The sequence below is a fragment of the Scatophagus argus genome, chromosome 7, assembly GCF_020382885.2.
Source record: "Scatophagus argus isolate fScaArg1 chromosome 7, fScaArg1.pri, whole genome shotgun sequence".
Taxonomy (NCBI): Eukaryota; Metazoa; Chordata; class Actinopteri; family Scatophagidae; genus Scatophagus; species Scatophagus argus.
Genome location: NC_058499.1, coordinates 20791225 through 20817453, shown reverse-complemented (window position 1 = coordinate 20817453; position 26229 = coordinate 20791225). Strand labels below are relative to the sequence as shown.

At 41.4% G+C, this 26229-nt stretch overlaps 2 protein-coding genes across 4 annotated transcripts in view; both read left to right on the top strand.

The window, feature by feature from the left end:
- Positions 1-718: 718 nt before the first annotated feature.
- Positions 719-2396, top strand: ccl35.1 (chemokine (C-C motif) ligand 35, duplicate 1). Its single transcript, XM_046395359.1, has 3 exons — positions 719-896; positions 1443-1560; positions 1656-2396. The coding sequence occupies exons 1-3, from the start codon at positions 737-739 to the stop codon at positions 1768-1770; spliced, it is 393 nt and encodes a 130-aa protein (XP_046251315.1). The 5' UTR covers positions 719-736; the 3' UTR covers positions 1771-2396.
- Positions 2397-3806: 1410 nt separating this feature from the next.
- LOC124062544 (septin-7-like) overlaps positions 3807-26229 on the top strand; it is a 46695-nt gene continuing 24272 nt past the window's right edge. Inside the window, exons 1-3 of one of the 3 annotated variants that reach the window (XM_046395398.1) lie at positions 3807-3823; positions 8292-8391; positions 25532-25638. In XM_046395398.1, the coding sequence (XP_046251354.1) occupies positions 8382-8391; positions 25532-25638 (117 nt within the window). In that variant the 5' untranslated portion in view covers positions 3807-3823; positions 8292-8381. Of the gene's footprint in view, positions 3824-4257; positions 4546-8291; positions 8392-25531; positions 25639-26229 lie in introns of those variants that run through there. The other 2 variants (XM_046395396.1, XM_046395395.1) reach the window with 2 other exon arrangements.

The following is a 26229-nucleotide window of genomic DNA, read 5'->3' as shown; positions in this document are numbered from 1 at the left end:
CACTGACTCAGTTCAAACTGTGAAAATGAAATCATCATCCTTGTATTGATGATATGATTAATTAATTAATTGTTTTACACAGAATTGCCTGTGGAAACCCTTGAGAATCCCCAAACTTGTTTTACTGGTTTAACAAGTTAAGTGAAATAAGGTATTCCCCATTACTGCTATAAATCACACTGTTGGGCTTTTCCTTGTTTATAGACTTAATTATAAACTGAAATAGTGTCAGACAAATGTCCAGAGTTACAGACAGGACTTTTTTATTTTCATTAGATTATATTGATATACCTCCTCTCAAAGATCCTTCACAGTCTATTCTATTGTATCATTATTGAACACTAACTTTAAGTCATTTTTGTAGGTTTATTGAGCTTATTCATGCAGTTAAGAAGTGACCGTCAACAATATTGGCTTGTACTGTGCCCCTGCAGAACAGTACTGCATTCAACACAAGTGTCATAACCCAAGAGACAGTAGTTGTGACATGTAGAAAGTGAGACGAACTGAAAAGTTCTGTAGGTTTCATCAGCGCTACAATTAGAAAGTGTGACAGGGAAATCCAAAAAGCTTCTAAAATAAAACCTACTTCCTCATTTCTCACAGGGTGCATCATCAAACGTTTGCTCAGATAGTTCAGTCTGGTACGGCCCACTCGAAAAATCCTCAACACGTCATAAAATGTGCTGGACTTCCCGAGCCACTCCTGAAACATATAAATATGGTGATGGAGTAAATGATCACACAGCACAGAGCACAGGCTGATACAGCTCAACTGAGACACACTTCGTACTGCTATACAGTGAAGAGAACACACTCGCACTTCAGGATGGCTGCTCCTCGTCTTGGTCTGGCTGTATTCGTGCTGATGCTTGCTGTCATTGCTCTGAGCGAAGGTAAGAGACAGACGATAACACATTCAATCAGTGTGTGTGAGAGATGACGACATTCTGTTAGAATTTATAGAACTGATCAGATTGTGTAAGAAGTTTACCTACAGACACTGAAGGCTCAGAAAATGAGATGGGAAACAAACAGTATCCCCACATGGACTTAGAGAGGAGTAGACAAAAACGGAGCTAAAACATATATGAATATTGGACTTACGCTCAACATGTGGCAATAACATAACTCAGATGAATGCCAGTGTCTGTTAGATGTGTGAATGGGCAACTGCTTGCTGACAAATTAGCAAAAGATTTTGAAGCCATTCCAGTCAATTAAATATGATATTGATTGTTATATTATATTCACAGGCTTACTTTTCTATTCAAGTGCATGAACAATATTTTCTATATCACAATGGAATAACCCAGCAATGGAACAGTCTCTTTAAGCACATAAAAAAACTGTTTCACGTTTCCCCTCAGTGGTTCCCCTTTTAATTTCCATGAGTCTGCGTGTTCGTTGTAAGTTGTTCATTTGTACATGTTTGTTTGTAGGTATGCGTAGCACTGGACCAAGGAAATGCTGCTCAAGTTTCAATGAGAAGCCAGTGCGTAAAGAAAGAGTGGTGAGCTACATCAAGACCAGCCAGCGGTGCCCCATCCCTGGCATCTTGTAAGTCCACAAGCTTTGAGAGATACATTACTATCACGACTGTATCTACACACAGATCTGCACTGAACCTGACTGTTTTGTTTGTGTGTGTCCAGCCTGAAGACTGTGGTCGGTCGTCAGCTGTGTGTCAGGCCTTCAGCCACCTGGGTGAAAGAGATTGTCGCCTACCTGGATGCCAAAACTGTCCCAGGAGAGACCTCCAACCTGTAACCGTGGCAAGACCACATCTGCAATCGCAGAACGCGAAGGACAAAATTTGGCTAGTCAGTGTGTAATGACGCTGCAACTTTTCAAACTACCGTAGGTCTACAGGGGGCAATCATAAGCTAAACAGCAATTTTCTGTCTATCTATCTATAAGCAAAATACAGTGACATATTTACATGCATAACATTTTAAACTATTTGTCTGTCATACTTGAGTAAACATGTATGCATAATATAATTTTAAGTTGCCATTCCTTCAATATGGATGGGGGTTTTTTTGTACATTTTCTGAATTTTTGATTTAAAAAGTTCTAGTTTGACCGTCAACACTGTGAACTACTGTTTCATTGTAATTTGAATTGACCAACGGAAACTACATTCACTGAAGAGCTAGCTAAGAGCTATGCCTCCCACCTCCACCTGTCATCAGTAGAGTATAAGCTATGGGTTACCTCACTGTTTCTACAATGACCAATGAATGAATTTAAAGTGATGGTGTTTTTTTTTTTTTCTACAGTCATGTTTTGAACTTTTACAGACAAGTAACACAATTTGACAAAAACTTATTTATTTCTGTACGCTTATGCTACTTTGATTCTCTTTCATTAAAGCAAGAAAATATGTCAAAGTTTGACTCTGTGTTTGTCTTTATGTCAGCAGTCTAGCTCCCACGCAAGCTGGTATTTATTTAATTCACACTTGAAGACTGCATTCTTTGTGGAGCCATAAATGTTGAAGAGATGGAGGCATAGAAATAAATACCAGGTGCTGCAAATTAGCTTGAATCCCAAATTTTTTGATCACTTTGATCTTTTCGCCATTCTTTTCACTGTCAGGCTATTTTTATTCACTGCTGAGCTCCTATCTGTACCTGTCTGATAACACTGGGTACCTCAGCGGGAGTGAAGTAATGACTAATGGCCTTCTGAGCTAAAAAACTCATTTTCTTTTACACCAGACTGTGTAACTTCAGGAAGAAAAAGTGCCACATTCTTCTTCTTACAGATGAAAAGCTGGATTCTTGAGAAATAAAAAACACTTTTGCTCAGCTCAACACACTCAGGGGTTTTGCCGCTAAAGCCTGAGTTGATCTGATATGAAACTACATCAAAAACAAAAATATCATTTAAAAAAACATATGTATTTTGTTGTATTAGATTTTAAACATATAATATTTCTATGTAAAGATTCAATGTGTTCCATTTTTGTAAATACTTTTAATGTACAGTGCATGTCAGTATTTTTTAAATGTATGACGCGGTGTAGAGAACAGCCCAACATGGAAAAGTTTAATTCTGTGGTTGAAATATTTATTGACCCAGAGAAATCTATGCAACAATACCTACAGATGGATTACAGCACGGTAAATGTAGAGATGTAACTAAACTAATACAGGAATCTCAGGGATTTGGGGATTGTTTAAAGATTAGCTGAAAAGTCTATGGCAGTTCCTTTCCTTGCCACTAGAGTACGCCAGTTGACCATTGAATGTTATATCGGAGGCAGGATCTTATTTCAAGCGCATGCAAATCATTTTTGGACCATTATTATGCGTGATGCATCATTATGCATTATTATTGCTGTCTGTCATAAAATTATATTCTCAGAGCCAAAGGGACTAAATGTACCTCTAATATATTTTCTGGTAAACCTGTGTTTCAAAAATAGCCTACAGTTCATTTCATTTATTTTGCGGCTGTTGGAGCAATTACAAAACATCTGTGTCACTTGGTACTCTCTGGTTTGGCAAAATAAATGTCAGGTCGCATTTAAAATGTTGTAGGTTCTTGCTAATTGTTTAGTACCGCTATTCACAAAAGTCTTTGAAGGTAGCACATTTTAACCTCCAGCACATGAAGGCCTCACACGCACGATCAGATGCCGATCATATTAGTGTTTGACCAATAGGAAGGTGGATTCAGGCCCCCCCTACAGGTACATTAAGCTGGACAGTCACAGCCAGCAGCAAAGCGGAAGCATTCTGTATTTACTTTCAAAATGAAAGCCCAAATACAGCTTAATGGTTGTCAACTCTCATCGTAGGTCCTTTTCCGTAAGGTATTTTCTTTGATTGTCCTTTCTGAAAAGCTGAAATATGATGCTGGAGTTTCTTGTGTATATTTAAAGCTTGACGTGCAGATGTGAGTGTGTCATTGGAAACAGTTAGTGTAGCAACGCAGCTAAAACTGTAATGCTACAATAATTTAATGACATGCGTATGAAACGTATGAATGATATGGTTAAACGTTTAGATTAGAGATAGATAAATATATGAGAGAATCTAGCCAATTCTGGTGAAAAATGTTCTTCTTCAGTTCTTCTACTACAGTTCTTCTGTACCAAAAACAAACAGAGCGGAACTGTTCACGTCAATCTTTTGCTTATGCTATCCCTTTATTGTGCTTTTAGTGCAAAGGATAGAATCTTTGAGCCCCTTTAAATCTTATTGTGAAATTATCAAACGGAAGTACTGTATAAATTCTGTATGCTTGCCTTGTGAGGAAAACCAGTTGGGGCATTTTTTTCTTCGCCTTGCTACATCTGGTAGTAGTATCCGTCAGTGGCCATATGTAATTTAACCTCATTCATTCACTTTAGACGCACTTTTTGTTAAGACCAAGCTAAGGTTTTTTGGATTGAAAAGCTGCGTGTTCCTCTCCGCTCCGCCATCCTCTTGGACGTTTATCAGTGTATGCCTCGGTGACTGTCCGTTGCAGGCTGGGTGTTGACAGCATAGCACAATGATCGAGCGACCAGAAACTGCGGTTCCCAGCATCGCTGTAAGTCTATTTGTTTTCGAAATTGACCAGTGTGCTAGAAATGTTAGCACTACGTTTGTTTCCATCAGACTAATAATTGAAATTCCCATTGGAAAAGTGGATTTAACCGTTTTAGTTCCTGCTGGTTGCGTCCTCGTTGTGGAAAGAACTGCACACCAAGCTCCTTTAAAAAGCTTCCCTTTCAAGGATATTTTGCTAATCTACCAAGACCTATCCTAGAATAAAACATCACTCACACCTTCTAATGAATTGATATCGTTCACTCATATTGTTCGGAATAATGTGATTGACCAAACAATATGTATCTTGATAAATGCCATCGTTTTAAGAAAGAATCACGCCTCCTATGTCTGTAGCCTCATTGTGGTGATACAGTGTTGTTGTTGGTGGCGAAACTATAACATAATTTACATTTCGTTGGAATAATTTATGGACAATGTGTTTGCCTTTTTTGTCCCTTGGACCTCATTTCCAAAGAGATAACACTATGATGCCATGACAGTAATTTGATCGGGAACTGATGTGAGGGTTTTCTGGACGTTATACTGGGGTACGTGGTCTGGTCTCAATTATAGCTCGCTGCAGATGGGAGAGAGATGGGGAAATTGTAAATTCTTTTTAAACGTTTTCACACCGACCTTGACAACAATACTAGTGAAAGTATGTAATTGGTGTTATTGATGTTATACTTTGAGTATCAGAGCAGTGATGCGATTTGCTCTCTTATGCCAAATTCCCTTTAGATGTCTTCCAGTTTACATCACATTAAAACAAAGCAATTAAGTAACATTGCTTGGTGGTCCATATTATGTGTGTGTGTGTGTGTGTGTGTGTGTGTGTGTGTGTGTGTGTGTAGTTGGTGAACCACATACCACTAGAAATATTGTGCCCTTTTCTCCAGATTACATTTATGTACCTTTACATGATAGCGAGTCTTCATTAAACTGCTTAATAGTTGAATGGAGTTTGGTTTGACTCCCCAGGCAGCTGCACTTAGCAAGAAGACTACCTGTGGCTGACCACGTGTGGCTTGCTTTGTTTAGAGATTTTTGTATTTTGTATTCACTTACATTTAGCAATAAGTGATTACAAACATAGTGCTTGTCCAGAATCTGTTTGTGATGCAATCTGGGGTGACTGGCAGTGACTTTGCTTAGCATAACACCAGCAGAGTGGGAATACAGTGTGCACCTAGAGAGACTGAGACAGTGAAGGAGCAGTGGGCGCAATGTTCTCAGTGCTAAAAATAACAAAAAGAAAGAAATTACACAGGCCCTGCGTTCTAATCACTTCTGTCCTCCTTCTGCAGTGTTGACGCAATATTTAATACATAGTTAACATTAAATATGTAATAACTGAAAGTTTAAAACAGCTGATGGAAGCAATGAGAGGCCCTCAGCAGCATCCACAGCTGAATGCATAACGGGGGTGGACTTGGTAATACAGATGATGTCAGTGAACCAGGCGGCTACTATCACCACAGGGTGGACTGGGGGAGGGGTTAACATTCAGGGTTTGGATTGACTAGCCTTCCTCGCGTTATTCATAACGCATTGTATAAGAAACAAGTGCCATCACAGCCTTGCAAATATTTTAGTGATACTAATGACAGTTATTATTAAGTTAAAAATGTGACTTTTCAAGTCTGTTGTGCATTCATTGTATACAAACTGTGTGCTACAGACACAACGTCCCCGTAAATAAAAGGGTTTTTGATCCACGCATACATGAACATGCACACTGTATGTTGATGAATTGATGCACTGGCACTTTGCTTTCATGGCTAAACTCATCTTGCCTTTATAGTTTCTTGCCCATAGCTCAATGAGTGGCTCAGAGGTGGCACCTTATGTAACACATGTATACTCACACACAGAAAACTTGTATGTGGGTGGATCAAACATGGAAATGGTGGAAAGTGCTTCAGGCTTGTTCAGAGTGGGTGTGTATGCTCTGGAGCTGCACACATCACGGGGTATTGATGAGGTCAATAGATTACTTCCTTCTTTTTCCGTGGTGTGTGCATATCATCTGCTGGCGATGTTGGTGTGTGACCTACAGTTTTCGTAATATGACACTCAACAGTGAAAACTGAGTCCTGACATAATATTTTATTGTCTTTAAACAGTTTTATGCCTCTGTGCCAGTGATAGCCGTGTCCAGAGGCATTATGGGCAGATTGTGACCATATTTCACCTGTGGTCACATGCTAAACTGGTGACACTAATCTTGGGGCTTCCACGTTATAGCACTTGTAGCTTCTTTGCAGCAACATCCATATTTGAAGCATTATAGTCCACCACAAGCTCATTTTGGATAGATTTGTAGTTTGAATTTTTGTAGTTTTGATGACACTGAGCTTTAGGTGATTGTTGTTGCACCGTGTGAAGAAGCTCTCTGTCAGTCACTAAATTTATGAGTCGGGACAGGCATGGATGTAAAATGCAACTTGAGGTGATCCCGTCGCTAGTATACATCCATTCCAGATACCAGGTTTTCGGGAAGCAAAAGGTTTTTAGTTTGCAATGTGGCTCCTGCCCAAATGTCTGTCATATGATTACTTTATCGGTGAGGAGTAATATTTAGAATCATTGATAGTAATTCTATTAACGGTCTCATGCGATATTTTGGGAACTTGGCTCGTTATTTGTATTTACTCTTTAATGGACAGTTGGATTAAAGGTTGAGGTTGAGGAGATGCTGGGCTGGTGTTTGTTGTCACCAGGGCTTGAGGTGTAGAGAGGCAGGTAGTGCCGCCAAAATAAGAGGAGCGTGCACGGCATCTCTACGGTTGCCATATTCACATGTGATTTCTTCTTATCCGACACTAGCACTGGTAAGCCTGCATTCCGAATTCACCTCCATTTTGTCCAGACTTAGAGGGTGTATGAATTCCCCCAGTTTGCCGAGGACGGGATTTCTGGAGCCTGTCAGGGGGGCTAACTGTAACCGGGGCATGTGGGAGTTTGAGTTACTCTGGAGTTCAGCTGCAGGTGTTTTTAAACCCCCTCTTTCAGTAGACCTATCAGCACAGAGCTGCACTTTTCCATCTGTGCCATGCATGACAGAGCCTGAGAGGCCACTCACAGGCAGGCAGACAGGCCAGAAATCAATTGTGTTTGCCTCACGTAGCGTGCAGGATGCCATATTGTGATTGGAGCCGGGGGAATCTGACAGCAGGCTGGGAGCTGGGGAGGGGAGAAAGGGAAAAGAGATGCCTCAGTGGTACAGGAAGAGGGAGCTGCTTGAGAGCCTGGCCTGGTTGTGATCTGGTCTGAGACTCACTGCCTTCACCACTACGCGTCCTGTGAGGGACAGGATGGACGTTATTGAACACGTAGGGAGACTGCATTGTGTTTCTCTTGATCTTCATTTATTGGCTTGGATTCATTTTCTGTTTTAGATTAACTGGTTGATGGGCTTTGGCAAGGTTGACTCCACTTCTCTCCTCTTTCCTCCCTCTCTGAGGAAAGCCTGATGTTTCTCTCTGTGACTCTGACTCCTCATCTCTCTGCCTCTTAAGACTGCCTTTTTCCCCTCTTATTCCAGCTGCACTTCACTTCAAAGGGGCTCTGTCGCTGCAGGACACAGAAATACTAATTGTAGCTTCATGACCGTGTGTGTCTGTGTGTAGCTCGTTTCCACATATGCATGAAATACCATAGTAACTTTGTATTAATCATTCAAAACGTGTGATTCCTGCATTAACGGAAAGTGTGTCTGTGTGTTTGTGTGTTTTTCTTCAGCAGCGGAACCTGGAGGGCTATGTGGGCTTCGCCAATCTGCCCAACCAGGTGTATCGGAAGTCAGTCAAAAGAGGGTTTGAGTTCACATTAATGGTTGTAGGTAAGTTGGAAACTTCCACATCCCCTGTGAATGTCTGCATTTGCTTCTGTGTGTGTGTGTGTGTGTGCGTGTGCACGTGCCCAAGAGCTCAAGACAAAACTATGGACGCACACCTGGCCAGCTACACTCCGTGGAGAAAAGTATTCGGACACCTGACCGTTACACCAACAGGGACTTTATGGCAGGGATTCCTCAGGGAAGGCTTTCCAAAAGATTTTGCAGTGTTTTTGTCTATATAGTATATCTGTGTCTTTGTTTTTGTTGTGAATGTGGATCGTCAGCACAGGTGAAAAAAAAAGTACGGTATGTGTGGCATGCAGCGCACTCAGCTGCTCAGGAAGACGAGCTGACAGTTTAAAAAGCGGTTTCTGCAGGGCGATGGTACCCTGTGTAGCCTGGCTTTTAGAACATCTGTAGTGTTGTTCAGTGACAGAGGATATGTGCATGTGAAAATATTTCTCGTTAAAGCTGGATTCCCACAGTTTTCCCAGTGGACTTTTCTCTGTAACCCCGGGACACACAGTAACACATCTGTGTGTTTTGGATGATTTGATTTGGAAAGTGAGCTGCAGGATGTTGGTTCAAGTATGAACTGACAAAACGTGGCTAGCAGAATTACAGAGGGAGGGAAGTGGACAGAGGAGCGGCGGAACCATGGGTTTGGCTCTCTATATGGACTCACACAAACACACACATAAGTAGTACTATTATATAGGGAGATGTCTGGGCCAGCCTCTTTTCCGCTGGCTTCTGTAAGTCAATGGCTTGTCTCATTCAGCATTTCTTTCATTGGTCTTTCTGAAAGACAGTGTCCTCATCTGAACATATGAAGCAGCCACATGACATACTGCTGCCGAAACTGTTTCTTTAGCTTTTAGTGTAGTTACATATGTCACTGGGATTTTGAATGTGGTTTTGAAGTAGTTACTCTGGAAAAGAAGGTCCAGTTTCACTCTCTGCTGACATATTGAACCGTGTCCTGTGTGAGAGGGGCCCGTAATGAGTAATGAACAGATATGGATTGTTGGAAGTCCTGCAGAGCTGTTCAGCTGTCAGATACATTGGAAGTGATCTTCATACTTTGACTGCACACTTTGTGTGTAGGTATAAAGTGTGCACAGGGCTGTTGTACCATTAACAGAAAGTTATATATTGACCTGGGTCTCTGTAGGCAGATTCTACATATTAAATGACAAAAAACAAATCTGATGAAGACGTCTCTGCCTTGTATTTCTGCAGTTACTGCTGCACCTTCCTCTTAAAGGCACAGTATGTAGTTTTCATCATTCGGGTTCTCTCAATTAAAAAAAAAAAAGATGAAATTAGAGCTGCCACAAGAGATCAAAAACATTTTAGTTATAAATCAAGCAGAAGTGTCAAACATTTACTGTTTCCAGCTTCTTAAATGTAAGGTTTTCCTTTTGCTTCTTTGTCATGACAGTAGACGAAGAGACTTTGGATTTTGGATTGTTGGTTGGACAAAAGAAGCAATTTGACGAGGCCAGGTCTGTAAGTAGTGTGTGATCATGGGAGTTGTCTTGATTTTTGAACAACCACCATGAGCAATGAAAAGCTGTCTGATGTAACTCAGGAAAGTTCATGGACGGGTAGATCATGTCGAGTTTAGTCATCAGTGTTAAGCCCATTGGTTTCTAAAGAAGAGCTAAATATTTAAAAGAACACTTTCATAGTACATATATTGTTAGTTTTGGTCTTTTTCTTGCATTTTTATTGATGAAAACTATAGAATAACATCCTTTAGATTCAATCTTGGCTTTGGGTATGACTGCCACATCTTCCTCATTTCTATTGGCACCAACTTGCAAATTAAAAAATGATTGAGACATTGAGACCTCATTTCATATTGTGCTTCTCCTTTTATCTTTTTCATCATTTTCTGTTCCTTCAGAAATATTCTGGGGTTGGCTGGATTTAGCAAGTACCATTCCATCTACCATTAAAGTGTTTTTAAAAGGTCACAGATCCAACTCGGTGTATCCTGTGGTGACCCCAATGAGCGAAAGTAGGAAGACATTAACGCAAAGAGGCGTCCAACCTTTATTATTTGAGCCTGGGGTTTTAGCTTCCTGTTTAGTAAACAGCCACTGTGGAGGAGAAGCAAGAGAGAGACAAAGACAGCAGAGTGATGGCTTTGGGAGGCAGCCAGAGAGATCTACAATCAACTAGATCCTGTTTCAGGTCCTCTCACACATGGGCCCCTGTCTCTCGTCCCAGCTCTCCTGGCTCCCAGTCCTGCATACTCCAGCTGATCCAAATTTCACACATAACGAATGTGAGGGGCAGAGCAGTGTGTTCACCACTCGACACACCAGACGTATAAAGTGGAAATGAAGTGGATCACCAGGAGGGCTCTTTAGTGGTGTTTGTCCCACCACTAAATGCTTTCTGTAAGCTCTGATGCTAGCATGAATGAAAGCTGTGACAAATTATAATGGCTAATAACAGGGTAATTACAGGAGATATAAACATGACCAAACAAATATTTACAACAAATACTTTGAGAATAAAACATTTAAAAGTTTTTATATATCTTTGTTGACTAATGAGGAGTTAAAATTCTGTAGTTTGCATCACATTTTAGTCTCTGTAGATAAAGGCAGGTCATGCCAGAAAGTTACACAGTGAAACTCATCCAAGCATCTTCATAAAATATGTGATTCTGGACACGAGGATATGTAGTCAACTACTGTAGTGAGCAAGCTAGCAGGTAGAAAACAGTTTGATAATATTTGTGGCTAGTCTTAAGTACACAACCTGATTTAGACAACCTGACTTTTAAGGTTAAGAATGATGAGTAAGCAGATTTCAGCGAGATTATGTTCACAGAAAAAGTCGTAGAAATGCTCAAATGACATAGTGTTGTCATGCACAGGCAGGAAATTATCAATTGAAACTTAAGTATAATCCAAACTGTCTGTGAAGCAAGTGTGTTTCCAGCCAGTGAAGGAGGTTAACAGGTTAATGAGTCCATTAAAATTTGAAGAGCTACTGCATGTGAAATTGACTTGTGCGGCTTTAGCAATATATACAACATCCAGCAGCCTGTATTTAGCATAGACTCTTATTCTGTGTAACTTGTTGTACCGTGTAACAGTAGAATAAACTGCAGTTCCTGGGTCATAAAGCATAGAATCAATCAAAAATAAGGACAACAAAATATCATATGATCATGAACATGATCACAAACCAATATAGTGAAGAGGTGATGGAGGGAAAAAAAGGAAATACCAGAGTTATAATAATATCAGAGCAAGAGGGAGAGAAAAGAGCTGATTATTTCTTTATTTGAGAAGCAGCCAGCTGGATCAACAGCCAAAGGCAGACTGTGAAAGTGAAGCATTAAGGCTGGATTCAGCACTGCTGTACTTGGCATCGTGGTGAAGTGTGAAAGCTCGCTCCAGTATTGTTCCATTGTAGTTCTGGAACAGACAGATGGTGGAGTATGAGATGACTGGGCTGATGCCTGCAGGTAACTCATGAATTCCAACAGGGTTTGCAGAAGGGAAGTCATTTCTGTAGCTGGTACATAAAATGTGAAGGTAAGAATGGGGTTTGCTTTCAGTGACTTAAATATGCCAACTGTTCCTGCCACCTCTAAATACAGTTTGTATTACAAAATTAATGGTCACAAAGTGTGTGTGTGTCACAAAGAGAGATAACAAAGGTCAGACTGACTGAAATACGAGCTCTAATATGTCTCATGGCGAGACATTTGAAACAGATTGTAGCAGATTATAATGGCATCCAGCTGTACTTGTTTTTGACTGCAGCAGTCAAAAATCCCAACTCTTTATGCTAGACACTGTTGCAAAGGACTGAAATCACATTTATTTTATAACTCAAGGCTCTGTTTACCACACAAACTAAAGACATGTCATAAACCTGTGGATTGGAATAATCAAAAAGAAGTCTGGCTCTGACGTTTTGGGAAATACTTATTGGTTGATTCTGAGAAAGGGAAAAGTAAGGAAAATTCCAGTATCTTTCTACCTTGGATCATCATGCCAACTTTGTGCCCACCATCCCAGCTTTGGAGGTTCAACATGGGAGAAATGTGGATGATGATGATGCTGGTGGGGAATTTTTGCAACAGCTGATGTGATGATGATATACAGTTTATGAAGTCTGGTGATAATCATTGTATCCTGAGATAAATTGAACTGGTGTTTCAAAAGTTGAACCTTGTGTATTGACTAATCTTTTGATGGCTCTCCTGGTGTTTTTTTTCTTCTTATTCCCTCTCTCTTCTTCCTCCCCTCTGTCCAACTCTCTGTCTTTTCCGTCTCAATCCGCCTCTCCCCGAGGGGGAAAAGGCTGCTTCCTGCCCCTTTGTCCAGCTGGCAGATTGAATAGAAACTCCTGCGAAGATTAGCGAGATCCAGCGCCAGAGCAGAGAGCTGAACAGAGCTGAGAGTCAGATCAGAACTGAAGGGGGCTTGGAGGAGAGGGGAAGCGATGCCTGCTTCATGCTGCTTCTGATGTGTAGTAAGGCCAGTACTTAACAGCCCTGTTGCCTTTGCTTTCCTAAAGCAACTGCGGAGGAGAGCACATCAGAGGGTTTTTGTGGGCCTGACCTGGCAAGGAGAGCTTTCAGTTGCAAGTGGGACATTGCATTAGAGATGAACTGATATAAGTTCTTTTCTGGCTTTTAATAATGGTGCTCATTAATAGCATTCAGAGTTTCCCCAAGATTTAAGTTTTTATGAGGATGGCTTATCCTCTGACACATTTGCATTGAAGTAAGAACTAAGTACTGGGTATGAAAAAGCAATCCTTTTTTGGAATCCCTCATAGCAATGAGTGTACAGTAAAACTGCCAAATACCAAAAGCTGGGACTGAATATCTGGCAGCACTCATGATCTTGTTCACTTATTTTTTTTTTTAATCAGATAGTTGCTTATCTTGGTCAGCCTTTTACCTATTTTAGAAACATTTTTGCTTCTACTTGTGTTTAGACAAGATTTCCCCTTTTAGTACTTGGCCTGTCTTGTTACATGTTAATTTTTGTCAGTGTAAATAATTCACATGCAATTGTGATACTGACAGCAACACTCAAACAATTTCCACTACTACAACTGCAGCAAAGACTTTCAATCACATTAGACTGGTAGGTCGGAGGACTGCTTATTTTGTCTGAACAACGCTCCAAACATTCATATAAAAGGGAGAAAAGGGGCACACCCACATTTTAGAAGCTGGACCAAACAAATGTGTGGTATTTTTAGCCACACAAGCTCAATGGGTGACATTGTCGTTCTGTCGGTCCACCACTTCACTCCAGACCAAATTATGCCCATTAACTATTGGATGGATTGCCATGCCATTTTATAGATAGTCCACTGAGTTTCATGACCCCCTTATTCTTCATGCAGCATCACCATGAGGTTTACTTTTTGTTGTTGTTTTTAGAGAATTGTCTCAACGACTGTTTGATATTTTACCATGAAATTTGGTACAGGTATTCATGTGCCTTTCATGATAAATTATAAAACTTTTCATTTAGTGGCACCATAAATCCAGTTGCTGTGGACTTGACTGAAGATGGATTTTAAATCTAATGAGCCTACTCATGTTTCTGAATTTTTAGATCTGCACAATAACGAGTTGGCCTCGTACTGAGACCGGACAAAAACCATAGGCTTACTTGCTTGATGATATGCCAGCATGCAGGGACAGCTGCTAGGTGTGGTGCTAGCTGTGAGACTCCTCAACTCATCCTCCACACCATAAATAATAGCTTATTTTTTACTACTTATTTATTCATTCATTTCAGTCGTTTTTGCTTTGCAGCTAGCAGGACTACAGCTTGTATGTTGTTGTATCACTCTGTGTTATAGAATGACAAATGAATCTCTTGCCTTGAATTGGCTTGTATAGTCATCTTTTGATATGTTAATATCCCTATAGATCCCAGTCTTCCCTAGAAAAGTCTTGCACTTGCATAGTGCACTTGTGACTCATGCACTTCATTTAATGTCAGAACATTTATTTTGCAACAGCTGTCAAAGCAAATGACTTGTTGTGACACCACAGATTTCATTCTTTATATCTCCGGTCTACATGGTGTTTAAGGTCCCAGTGAACACCACAAGGTCTTCATTCATTAGTCAAGGCCTGTGAATGAAGTAGCCAGTGAAATGCTGGAGGAGCTTGAATCTCTTTTACAGCCCACTAGTAGCCTGCCTACTGAGTCAGTATTATCTTCCTCACTGATCCTTGTGTGATTGTAAGACTGTTTGCCTGTGTGTCCTGCTGTGTGTCCTGTTGTTTTTGTACTTCACTAAGCTTTGTGTGTGTGTGTGTGTGTGTGTGTGTGTGTGTGTGCGCACGCGCGTGTCCTGATAAGATGGTCTGACAGGCTTAGATTTGACCGCCTTGCCTACTGACCTTGCAGAAGGAAGTGAGTGAAGGAAGGCTTTGGTCTAGTTAATCTCCTGGCTTAACCAGATGCGTTAATACACACCAAGCACACATATTTATTCACACTCTTACACACATAAACTGTTTCGGTGCAATGGCCCATGAAAGGTATCTCACTTCTTTTTCCTTCCGTTTATTTAATCACGCTCATATTCACCTCTGGCTTTATCACAAATGCTCAAAATAACAGACTTCAGCTTTTCCCAACTTCTGTCACGGTTTCACTTTTGAATGATCTCTAGCAAAGAAGAAAACAAACTGTGCTTGTTAACGTGACAGAAGAAGAAGCTGGTGAAGCACTAAAACATGCCCCCCGCAGTCACAACGTATGGCATGTGGCAATCGGTGGCAAACTGCAGTTCCTCTTCCAGAATTTCAGTTCTCTCAACTGATTAAACAAACTGATTGTAGCTCTCCTGGTGTTCCCCAGCAGTGCCCCACTCAACACTCTCAAGGGTTGTGGTTTCTAAGTGGCTGCAGAAATATGATTTTCTTGCATGCCTCCTGTTCCCTGAAAGGATTTCAAGATCTTGACTTCAAGCCCAGCTCACAGAACAAGAGTCTGTGAGTCTTGAAAATGATTCAGCAGATTATGTAAATCATCACAGTTCTTCACACATTATATCTTAGGAAGCAGTCCATTTACAGTCCGCAAAGTCCTGAAGTGGTGCTATCGCTGGCTTTAGGAGATGATTAACTGTCCTCAAATACTCTTGAGAGTTTTCTTCCACTATATCAAATCAGAATCAGCATGTTATGGTAAAAGCATTTTTTGTGTAATGGCAGCACAGAAGGTTGTCAGGTTCCATCACTTTTATTTAGTTTTTACATTTTGCCTTGGCTGAAGTTATTTGAAAATTCAAATGTAGCAAGTAGTTGTTCCAAACATGTTGAATAATCTAGCAGTGAAGAGGGCCACAGCGAGAAACCTCACACGGTTAAATAATGAGAGACTCTGATGACCACAAATGGGCTTCACACTATTCATCTCCAAAATATGCCTCTATTTATACATTTTTCCCACAGCAACATTTCACTTTTTCCCACTGTCCGTTGTGACATGTTTTTGTCTCACAAAGCACTCACAACAGTATTATTGTCCCCCTGAAAGTGTTTATTCTTTATTACATTTGGAAATTTTGAGCCCAGACTGGCTCTTTGGTCAGGTATGGAGAAGCATTTGGATGTGTAGTCACAGGAAAAACACAGGTGCGCCTGCTAACATTAATACAGGCTGCATTCCTTTCAGGTGTGTCCGTTCCAGTGCCGTCGTATTGCGTTTACTGGCTCACTGACATGGTTTACTGGGACGGTTCAATGCAACAGAGCCATCATTTGTGTTATTAGTTCCACCTGTGCTTTCCCCGCTGTGAAAAGTCAAAGTGTCTCCTGTGAAAAAGGCCTAATACAGACCCACTATGCTGACAAGACTATTTGGTGTATGCAGAGGAACTTCTTAACAGCCTAAAATCTGATCATATATCTGTAATATTTTCATTTAACTTAAGTGGAAAAATGTATGGAAGGCTAAATTTGTCCTTAAATAACTTCCATATTAGAACACATTCTAATGCAATATTGCAAAGTATGCCGTCAAAATGTCTGCTGATCCAGGACCTCTCAGGACCTGTCGCATGAACTCAAACTTAACAACAACATCATGTTACCTTGAGAATCATTGGAGTAAGGTACCACACTCCTTGAGAGTATTTGCCCCAGGTGAAGGAGGTTTAATATTTTGGAGTCTTGGGTATTACATACCAGAGTAATAGGGAGTAAGTGTGAGATTGACAGACATTTTGGTGCAGTACTGGCAGTGATGCAAGCATTGTAAAGTGCTGAAGGAGGAGCTGAGCCTAAAGGGCAACGCACTCCAGCTGTGTCTGACGGCATCTGACTCATCAGGAGACGCTGCTGTTCTACTGTATTTCTGAATGTCATCCGCTTATCCTCTTTTCTGAAACAAAGTAATTTTAGCACATTTGCTTCTCTGAACAACACACTTAGGCTGCTGTGCCCTGACATCATCAGTCAGTCAGCCATTCTGATAATGTGCTTGATTTGTGCTACAGGAGTCAAATGCGTATTTCACTTAGGGTGGAACATTTCATTTACCACTCAGTTTACATTACAACCCTCAGCTGTGGTCATGAGCTTGAGTAGTAGTAGTAGTCCATTTCGAAAGGAACCAGCTGAGGTGTGTCGGGCATCTGGTTAGGATTCCTCCTTGAAGCCTACCTCTGGGTCTGTTCTGGAAAGTCCAGTGTGGAGGTGAACCTGGGGCAAATCCAGGTATTTTATGACCCATCTGGCCTGTGAATGTTCCAGGATCTCCCCGGAGGAGCTGGACAAAATGGCTCGAGAGAGGGACATATGGGAAACTGTTACCCTGATGCAAATAAGCAGCAGATAATGAATGGATGGATGAATGGGCTATTATAATGTTACACTGTACAGGTGTCATTTTATTGCGTGTCCACACCCCGTATAATGCGTTATAGGCTACGCACAGCTGTGCAGCGTGGCCATTAAAACTTCATGAACTGGTCATTTCTGCAGACTGTGCACACTTTTTCCAACTGCCATCCTCAAATAAAGTGAAATTCTAGAATGAACAGTTGCTACTTGAGTCCAGAAAGATGAAAATTTAGCCAGAAATTATGTGCATGGATGTTGCATGATGTCAAAGTGAAAGAGTGGGGAATTAAGCTGCTGTTAGTCTGAAATGATTGCATGAATTTGGTTGTCTTGATGTCTTCAAGTTTTCATCATTGCATTCATCTTTGACTAGCTCCTTCTGTTGCGTGTTCATCACAAAGAACACACAAATATGTCCTCAAGCAAGTCTCAGAACTCTAAAAATACACAATGCTACCCAGAAACCCCACTTTCTGATCTCTGAGCATGCAGGCTGAAAGTTACTAAATGACGTCAAAGCCTCTAGTTCAGTATTTTCCAGTCTGATTTCTATCCGAGGTCTGTGGCCAGATTGGGACATCTTAAACTATCCATGTTACAGCCAGAAAGGCTTCGCCACTATTGCTGGACAGCAGCCTGTTTACAAACTTACTTCACAAAGACCCCTCATCGCCTCTGGGTACAACACTCACCGTGGGCCACTCTGTCACTGTGTATGTGTGTTGTGCACATGTGCATGCTCATGCGTGTTCAGTCAAATCACTGCAGACAAGTCTCTCCTGTCTCATTCTTTGTCTTTGCTCTGCTCCAGTTCGCTGCGTCTCTATTTTGAGATGCACATGTCTGCTGTGACCCAGCACGTGCCGATTCTGTCAGATTTAGTCTGAGGCTCGGCGGATCGCGGCGGAACACTCACTCTCTAATTTTAAAAAACCAGAGGAAAGTGGGTTGTGTCCCTCCAAGGCTCCTGTAGCCAGCCTATGTGGACCACCACTGTCAGACAGAGTGCTGACACAGTTTAGGTTGGATTCTGACTCTTCCATAGACTCTGCTGGACTTGCAGATCCTTATCTTTGCCAAAACACTGACCTCTGTCCCCTGTCTCAGCCAGTCCCATTTAGCCTCAACAATGGAGAATTATCTTGCTCAACGGTCTGGTGGTCCGCAAACACAGCTTCTCTCACGTGCACGGCCTGTCTGTGACTCTGCTGTTCTTTCCTTTATGCCTGTATGTTCCCCAGATGTCTCATTTCACACTTTCTGGTTCAGGCCTCACACATGCCTGTTAGAGGTGCATGTATGTGTTTGTGTTGGGTGCTAGTTAGTAGGCCTGTCAGGATGTGAGGGGGGCAGCTGCTGCCTCAGGGCAGAGAGAGAGATGGAGACACGGAGTGAGAGAAAAGAGGGAGGAATGTCAGGAATCCCATGGGAAACCCACTGTGACCATTTGTATGTTTGTTTTTCTGTCTCGTAGTCCAGTTTGCTGCACTTGTTTCAACATGTTCAGTGTTAATATGCAGGGTTTAGAATCTGTACATTGATCATGCAATGTGCTACTGTGCAACAGTGAGTAAGCATCAGTGATCCAGTCAGATTCCTGATGTACCAGTCGTATTGTCCCTTTAGTTCATCTGTTCAGGAAGTCTCATAGAAATCGAGATCTCTTTGGCAAAATAACAAATCACAAAAGAGAGAGACACAACTACTGTCAAAATTATCAGCAAGTACAGCTTAAAAGTCCCTTCAGAGGAATGAGTGTCTCTGTCTTCAGTCCGGCCCGTTGTACCTGAAACCAGTCTTCCCTAGTACAGCAGAAAGTAGGGAAGTTAGTGAGAACATCTAAAGCTTTTGTCTCCTGTGATCTGATGTAATAGTAATAGAGATTTATCAGAGATACAAAAAACAGTCTTTGTTTCATTTAATTCAAGCAGCAAGTCTGATAGTCCGTTAGCTTCCAGTCAGTGTGGTGCAGGCTTAATCCAATCTCAGTCTGCTGTCAAAATGAGCAAAAGTAAGTATATAATTTTAATCCTGTATTTAGAGTAACTTTAATGTAAAACAAATATTATTATTATTTTTGTACAACACACTCATGTTTGGAGTTCTTTCCATGCTGCACATATATACCATACTGACAGATAATTAAATTTAGAATGGATCAGGCTAAAAATAAATGTTTTAAATTTGTGTCCGGTTGAATGTAAACAGCAGCAACAAGATGTCTGTGTTTAAGCACCAGGCATTGATGTAAACAGAGTCTGCTTCCATTCGTCCTGTCCGAGTCCTGCGCTCTGTCGTTCAGAATGCTGTTCCACCCATCAAGTGCCACAGCTTTATAGGGGATATTGTGGTGGAGACAAGTCTCTGTAAAGATGTGGGCACAACAGTCTCTGATTTTCAGTTGCATTGCCAGCCATTTCTTCCATTTTATTTTCCTGTGACCGGACATTAGCCAGCAGCAGCCTGAAGTCTGAGCTGGGCCAGCATGGCTCCTGTCTTGGATCCTGCATCTGCATGCGGCTGATAGCTCCACCATTGCCATGGGAGCGCATTTAAAAAAATATCTGTATTTTTTAACACTGGTTCAGATCTCACACTAAACATATGAAGATGCGTGCAAAGACTGCCCTGTGGGGATCATAATACTGACAGTGAAAGAGTTGAAGTACAAAACTGACAGCAGGGACAGAGTAGAGAAAGAGGACAAAATGGAATGTGGTTGGAGGCTGAGTGACACAGAGACAGACCCATGGAGAGATGAACTGATGGCTCACTGAAAGAGAGAGGAAGAGAAACAGCAGGGATGAGCTGGAAGGGTCAGCCATCCATCACTGACGTCCAGGTCATTATTCTATTTACAGAGAGCTGCCACTGCGCTTCCACTTGTCATGTGGAACCAATATTTAATTAAAGCTGAACTAGGCAGGCTAATTGGGACGGACCTGCCCTCAGGAGGGCTTAGGCTACTGCAGTGACTGAGTGAAGCATCCATCACACTGTGGACTGTCAGAGAAACTTATCATCTTTACCTCCACTTTAGCTGTACAGTCATTAACATACAGTTTGTTTTACTGCATTTAATTTGGTAAAATATTAATTTTTAGAATTGGTTTTCATGTCATTCCTGCAAATTGAGATGAAAATGCTGCTTGGTGTCAGTGTGCACTCTTGAAGAATGCCTCCTGACCACTGCTAATTAGGGATAAACCTTAGTCAGCAGGCAAGCATTTTGACAATAAATTGTCATATTTTGGAATGGAGTTTGGTGTGGTGGACATTTTTTCCATACAATTGCCGTGGTGCCCTTGAGCAATGGCCCTAAATATCATCTATCTGCGACATAAGCACTGGCATTGGTTTAAAAAGCCAATTATCAATAGAACTCTGGATAGGTCACATGGAGGGTAGAAGGGATGCACAGATTGACTTACAGCTCCTCACTGTGTTTGTGCCAAACATTAGAGTGTTTGTGAAACCCTTTTAGTTCAATTAGGACAGGCAGTATAATGTTTGCTGAGGAACGACTGAGATGTTTGGTCAACAGGATGTTTAGGTGAGCTCTGACCTGTGTTTGATGAGGACCCAGGACCTGTGGATGAGGGTGTTTATGTTGTCTTTAGACCTCTGTCTGGACTTCTGGGATGATGACTCTCAGTATCACATCTGTTCCACATACAAGCCTGGGCAAGCCTGGTTCAGCAAAATCACCAACAGGTCCTGTTAGAAACAGAAACTGAAACCTTTGACTTTCTGTTCTGAAATAGCACTGGAACCTTGGTTTCACACAGGAGAATAAATCTCGTGAGGTTCACACACAAGATACTTAGAAGTGTCAGGAAGGTATGGGACAATGCTGTCATGATGCAGGGCTATCAGCCCTAAAACGGGTGGTGTGACATCTTTAAAAAATAGTTAAATGTATAGCCCTCCTACAAAGAAGTTTAATTTTTGTGAAATAGCTCATGTATGCAAATAGATGTCAATATCATTCAGTATCGTGAGGCAAGGCAAATTAAGATGGGCCACAAAATCAGTTTCACACAACATACACAGAACATAACTTTGTTCTGTATAATATGACACGACAAGGTGAATGTTTTTCATGCAGGAGTTACAATCCGAGCAGCACAGCATTGTGGTGTTCAGCGCTGTCGCCTCACAGGAAGAGGATTCCATGTTGGTCTGTCGGTCTGGACTCTTCTGTGTGGAGTTTGCATGTTCTCCCTGTGCCTGCGTGGGTTTTCTCTGGTTTCTCTTGCCTCCTCCCACAGTCCCAAAAACATACACATAGAAAATGGGTAAAGAAAGTGGATGGATGATGTTAGAATCAACTTAGTGTCTGTTTTAACTTGAAGTGTTTTCATGCACTGCATTACTACACCTCCAAAGTAAACGTGGCTCATGGTGCATCTGTGTCCCATCTGTACCGGGTTCTGTCATGGAGGTCTGTTTCAGTGCCTGCTATAAGTAGTAGTAAATGTTGTAATTTGATACCTTGAAGAGATCGTGGTACAGTGGGTGTGTGTGTTTTCAGTCATTTCAAAACAAAATTAGTATTACGGTATTATATGGAAAGTAATGTATTTCCTTTTGGCCCAGCCTCTACTGCAGAATCCTCATAGTTGTTGCCAAATGTTTGTATAGCACTTAAATATTTTTAAATGATTATATGTCCACTGTGAAAAGTGCTGCTCTAATGAAGATCCCAGCAGATAATTATCACCTGACTCTGTGGCTGACTTCAGCCCTGTGGAGCATTTGAGTGTCTTTCAGCTGAATTTTTTGGTTTTACAGTCACATTCGGTTCAGTGCCACCACTCCTGTCAGCCTTGTTTCCCTCATACCAAACAGGAGCGGGGGACTGTTTTCAGTTAAAAAGCTCTGATAAACCCACTGTACACTGTTTTCCCTGTAGCAAACAGGGGAAAGACAAACTAGATGGTGACCATATAGAAGCATTTAGGAACTAAAGGGTGAGCTGGTGGAAAGTACTAAAGAATAAAAGATGCTAAATGCTAAATATTTAAATGCGTAAGTGTAACAAGCGTAACATGTTTGTCATATCAACTTTATGAAGTGATAATATGTCACAGATATACTGTGGTCTGCTGCCCTAAAGAGGCCCAGACACGCTGCTTTAAAGGTCAACTCAGACACTGGGGACTGTTAGCTACTCACCATCACTGTTGGCTTTTTCCTGCCCCAAACTATTGTTGTTAGACCAGTTGTTGAAAATCCACTTTCAGTCTATTTCAGTCAACTATTATCCTAAGCAAATTGACCAGAACTGACATTTTTAACACATTTGTTTCACAGGAGCTTAAGACCCTAACTCTGGAGGTTTGATTTCATGAAAGCTTTGCATAGAGCTCATTTCTTAATATTACAGAGAGGGGATCTTTTATGCATGACTGCAGATATTTCAGCTGGCCACAGTTGAAATGTGGAGCAGTTTTCCAGTTATTTCAGTAAATCCAACACTGGATTAACTGTTCAGATGTTTTTTTGATTAGCCAAGGTGAATAATCTGGCTGCAGTCTCCATGTGATGTTAGATTAGACTTTTCATTTTGGTTCCTGCTTTTTCCCAAGTTTGCATCAACAGTGACACCACCCTACCAACAGAGCAAAGCTAACAGGAGAACCAGATGTATTAAAGGACACACATACCCAAATACACTTCACGTCGCCCCATCCCTCCACATTTAGATAACCTTCCCTTCTTTGCAGAGCTGGGTGCAATTTACCCAGCACTGAGGAGGAGGAGGGTTTCATACATCAGTGCTGTCTCTTTATAGAATGGCCTTAGTGTATTCATGTGTGTGTGCGTGCTTGACCTCTAACTCCAAACAGTCCATCAAACAGATGAGTCAGCCATCGTCTGGCTGCAGAGACTCTAAGACGATGTGTGTTCATAACTCACACAGGGACGGAATATCATCCATAACTGAGCAAACACACGCGGGGGGCAGAACGAGGGGTTAAGAAGGGGTGAAGACTGGAATCCACCAAGGCTTCACACCAAGTTGACATGGACTGATGGCATACACAGATGTCCCGTGGAAAGAATGAACGACACCATTCTGCCTGCAGATGTTCACTGCCAGCAGGTGGCTCATTTTGAAGGCGGAAAAATAGAATAAATATTTGTATACATAAAATGAGCATAACATAGAGAGTAGGTAGAGTAAGTAAGTAGAGATTTACTGAGCTGATCCTGGCTTAATTTTGTTAATATTGGCTAAAGTAAATATCAATATCTCATCTTTAGTTGACTGTTCTCTGTTCTCCTCAGCCTGCTAGTGTTGCATTGCAGCCCTGCTTATGTCAGCCAGTCTTTATGCAGCAACCATTTCACTGCCTGTGAGTGTGAAATTAGAGTGTGAATGTGAAAAGTTATTTGGTGACACTGTTGAATTTACTCTGTTCTGAAACCCAGGTTGGCAAAATTTGTTAAGCTGAAGAGTGAAATACAAAACATTCTGTGACCAGTTAAAATGGCAAACTTCACCAACCACAGGTCATATCTGCAGTAACTAATTAAATTGGAAAATATTAAAAAAAAAAAATCAGTGTCAGGTGCAGATGCAGATCAGTGGGTAGACTTTTGATGGATACATAGTTAGGTTTTAGTATCAGAATTCATTGTGTTTTTGATACTATAACGGTGGCCCTATCCGGCAGTGAATATATGCTGGAACATTATAGCAATACCAAAGGCTTGTAACAGACAAGTTTGGGCCATACCATTGTGTTTTCAGTCACATACACACTGTTTTGCCCATTCCGTTCTTGGTCCACTGTATCCCTATAACATTACTGGGAAGCCATGACTCTTCCAATCATTTTGTTCAACAACAAAACCAGCTGAGGTGCACTACCAAGTTCCACAAAAAAGCAACATGGCCTATACGGAACCCACTACTCTCACTATATTACTGTATTATATGCTTCAAATGAGGCTCAACACAATTCACACAATTTCTTTTGGACATTCAAAGCTATCCAGACCTAAATAAGCTTTTTGAGACGAGAGGAGATGACACATTCAAAGCTAGCCACATTAACTGTGTAACATGCAAACACAAGTTCAATAGGCTAAGTAGATGTAAAGTTGACACAACTCCAAAAAAAATTAATCCAATGGGTTTAGACATCCTCAGTTGATGCCAGTAAATGACAAGAGTTTTATTTTGTTTCTTGACTGACTAGGTATTTCATTGGTGGGGATGGTCAGCTAACTGGAGGTGGTACTTTGTTGCATTAGCTCTGTAGGATGTGGGACGGAGAAGCAAATCTGAGCAGCTTTTGAGCACATGTTTTCTGATGGATGGAGTGAGAGGAAAAGATATAGAGTGTTTTTTTTTTCTCGCACTTTGGTCGTCTCTGGACACACGGAGGACGCAATTATCCTGAAAAGGCATTTTGCATAATACACTGTAATGCCACTCAAGCTACTGTGTGTCCACCCTGGGTTTGTGTTTGGCCTCAATTTGCTGGAGTAGTGGCAGCCTCAGATTTGCAAAGGCTGCGAAGCAGTACGACGCTGCAGTGAGAGTCAGAGGTCTTGCTAGGACAAGCAGCCCTCCTTCACTCATACCAAACACTCCTCCAACGCTTTTTAGGACACACGAGCCAGGTGCTCAGCCATTAATCACAGCATTGTGTGTGTGTGTGTGTGTAAGAGCGTATGCAATGTATATGTTTGGATTGGCTGTGCTCTTGTCAAGTAAATGTTAACTGGGTGTTTGTGCAACTGCTGCCCGTAACATCAGTACGGGAGCAGAGAATGGAAAGTTGGCACAGGAAGGAGAGAAATAGGAAGATTTATATGTAAGGGAAGCACTTAGTGAAAGGAATGAAGGAAGGGTGGATGAATGGGGATGGTGAAGGAGAGAGTGAGCAGGAGGTGAAGAGGAAATGTTTTATCCCCCTCATTCTGAAAGCTTTTCTTGCTGGCAGACGAGCTTCTGACCTTTTCTCTCACAGACAATGAATCTACTTTTTTTTGCTCCTTCCCTCCAGGCTCTGTGTGTTTGTGTGTGTGTGTGTGTGTGTGTGTGCAATGCACACCACATGCTTTTGTTTAGGGTTTTCAATGCATGTGTGTCTGCTTGTATTATGTGTTCATGTCCAGCAGGCTGTGTTCCCATTTGCTGCACTCGTGTCACATAAATCATGAAATTTTGGATTTTCATTGCTTTGGCTCAAAGTGGGGATAGCAATAAATTCTTAATCTTATCTGTTAAAGTTTGTTAAATTTGTTTGTGTGTGCCCTCAGGTGAATCTGGTCTCGGTAAATCGACACTCATCAACTCTCTGTTCCTGACTGACCTGTACTCCAAGGACTACCCTGGGCCCTCCCAGCGCATCAAGAAGACTGTGCAGGTGAGTTTATTCAGCTTTGAAGCTGTCTCATTAAGCAATCCACGATTTTTATGTTTAGTTTGTGCATTTCAAAAAAAATTGAGTTGTAAGTAGGCCAGATGTTCATATGTTATTTCAGACACCAGACACATTATGCAAACAATCTCTCAAGCAAAAAAAAATAGGAAATCAGATGAGCACCGTATACACAGATTCATTAGCTTGGTAGCTGGTGATGCAGTGGTGACCTCAGAGCAGTTCAAGTAGGTTGAGTGCTGTGTCCATTCACAGCTATTTCCCTTGGGTGGAAAACCACCAATCCGAAGGCAGGATTAAGAATGAGGAGGTTGTCCTGTGCATGTTGTTGTAAACTGACTTTCAGAGATCTTAACTCTTAAATGATCAAATTTTTTTGTGTAGTTTATTGCTAACTGCAATGTCAACTGGAAACAACACCGGCAGGATGGATAACTCACAACCGATTCCTTGGCTTAAGACATGATGGTCTAAGACCTGTGTTTTTAAAAAACTCAAATCCAAGGGACCTGTTGCACAAATACAAGTGTGTGTCAATTGCTTGAATCTCTCCATGGACAGTGACAGTCTTTATTT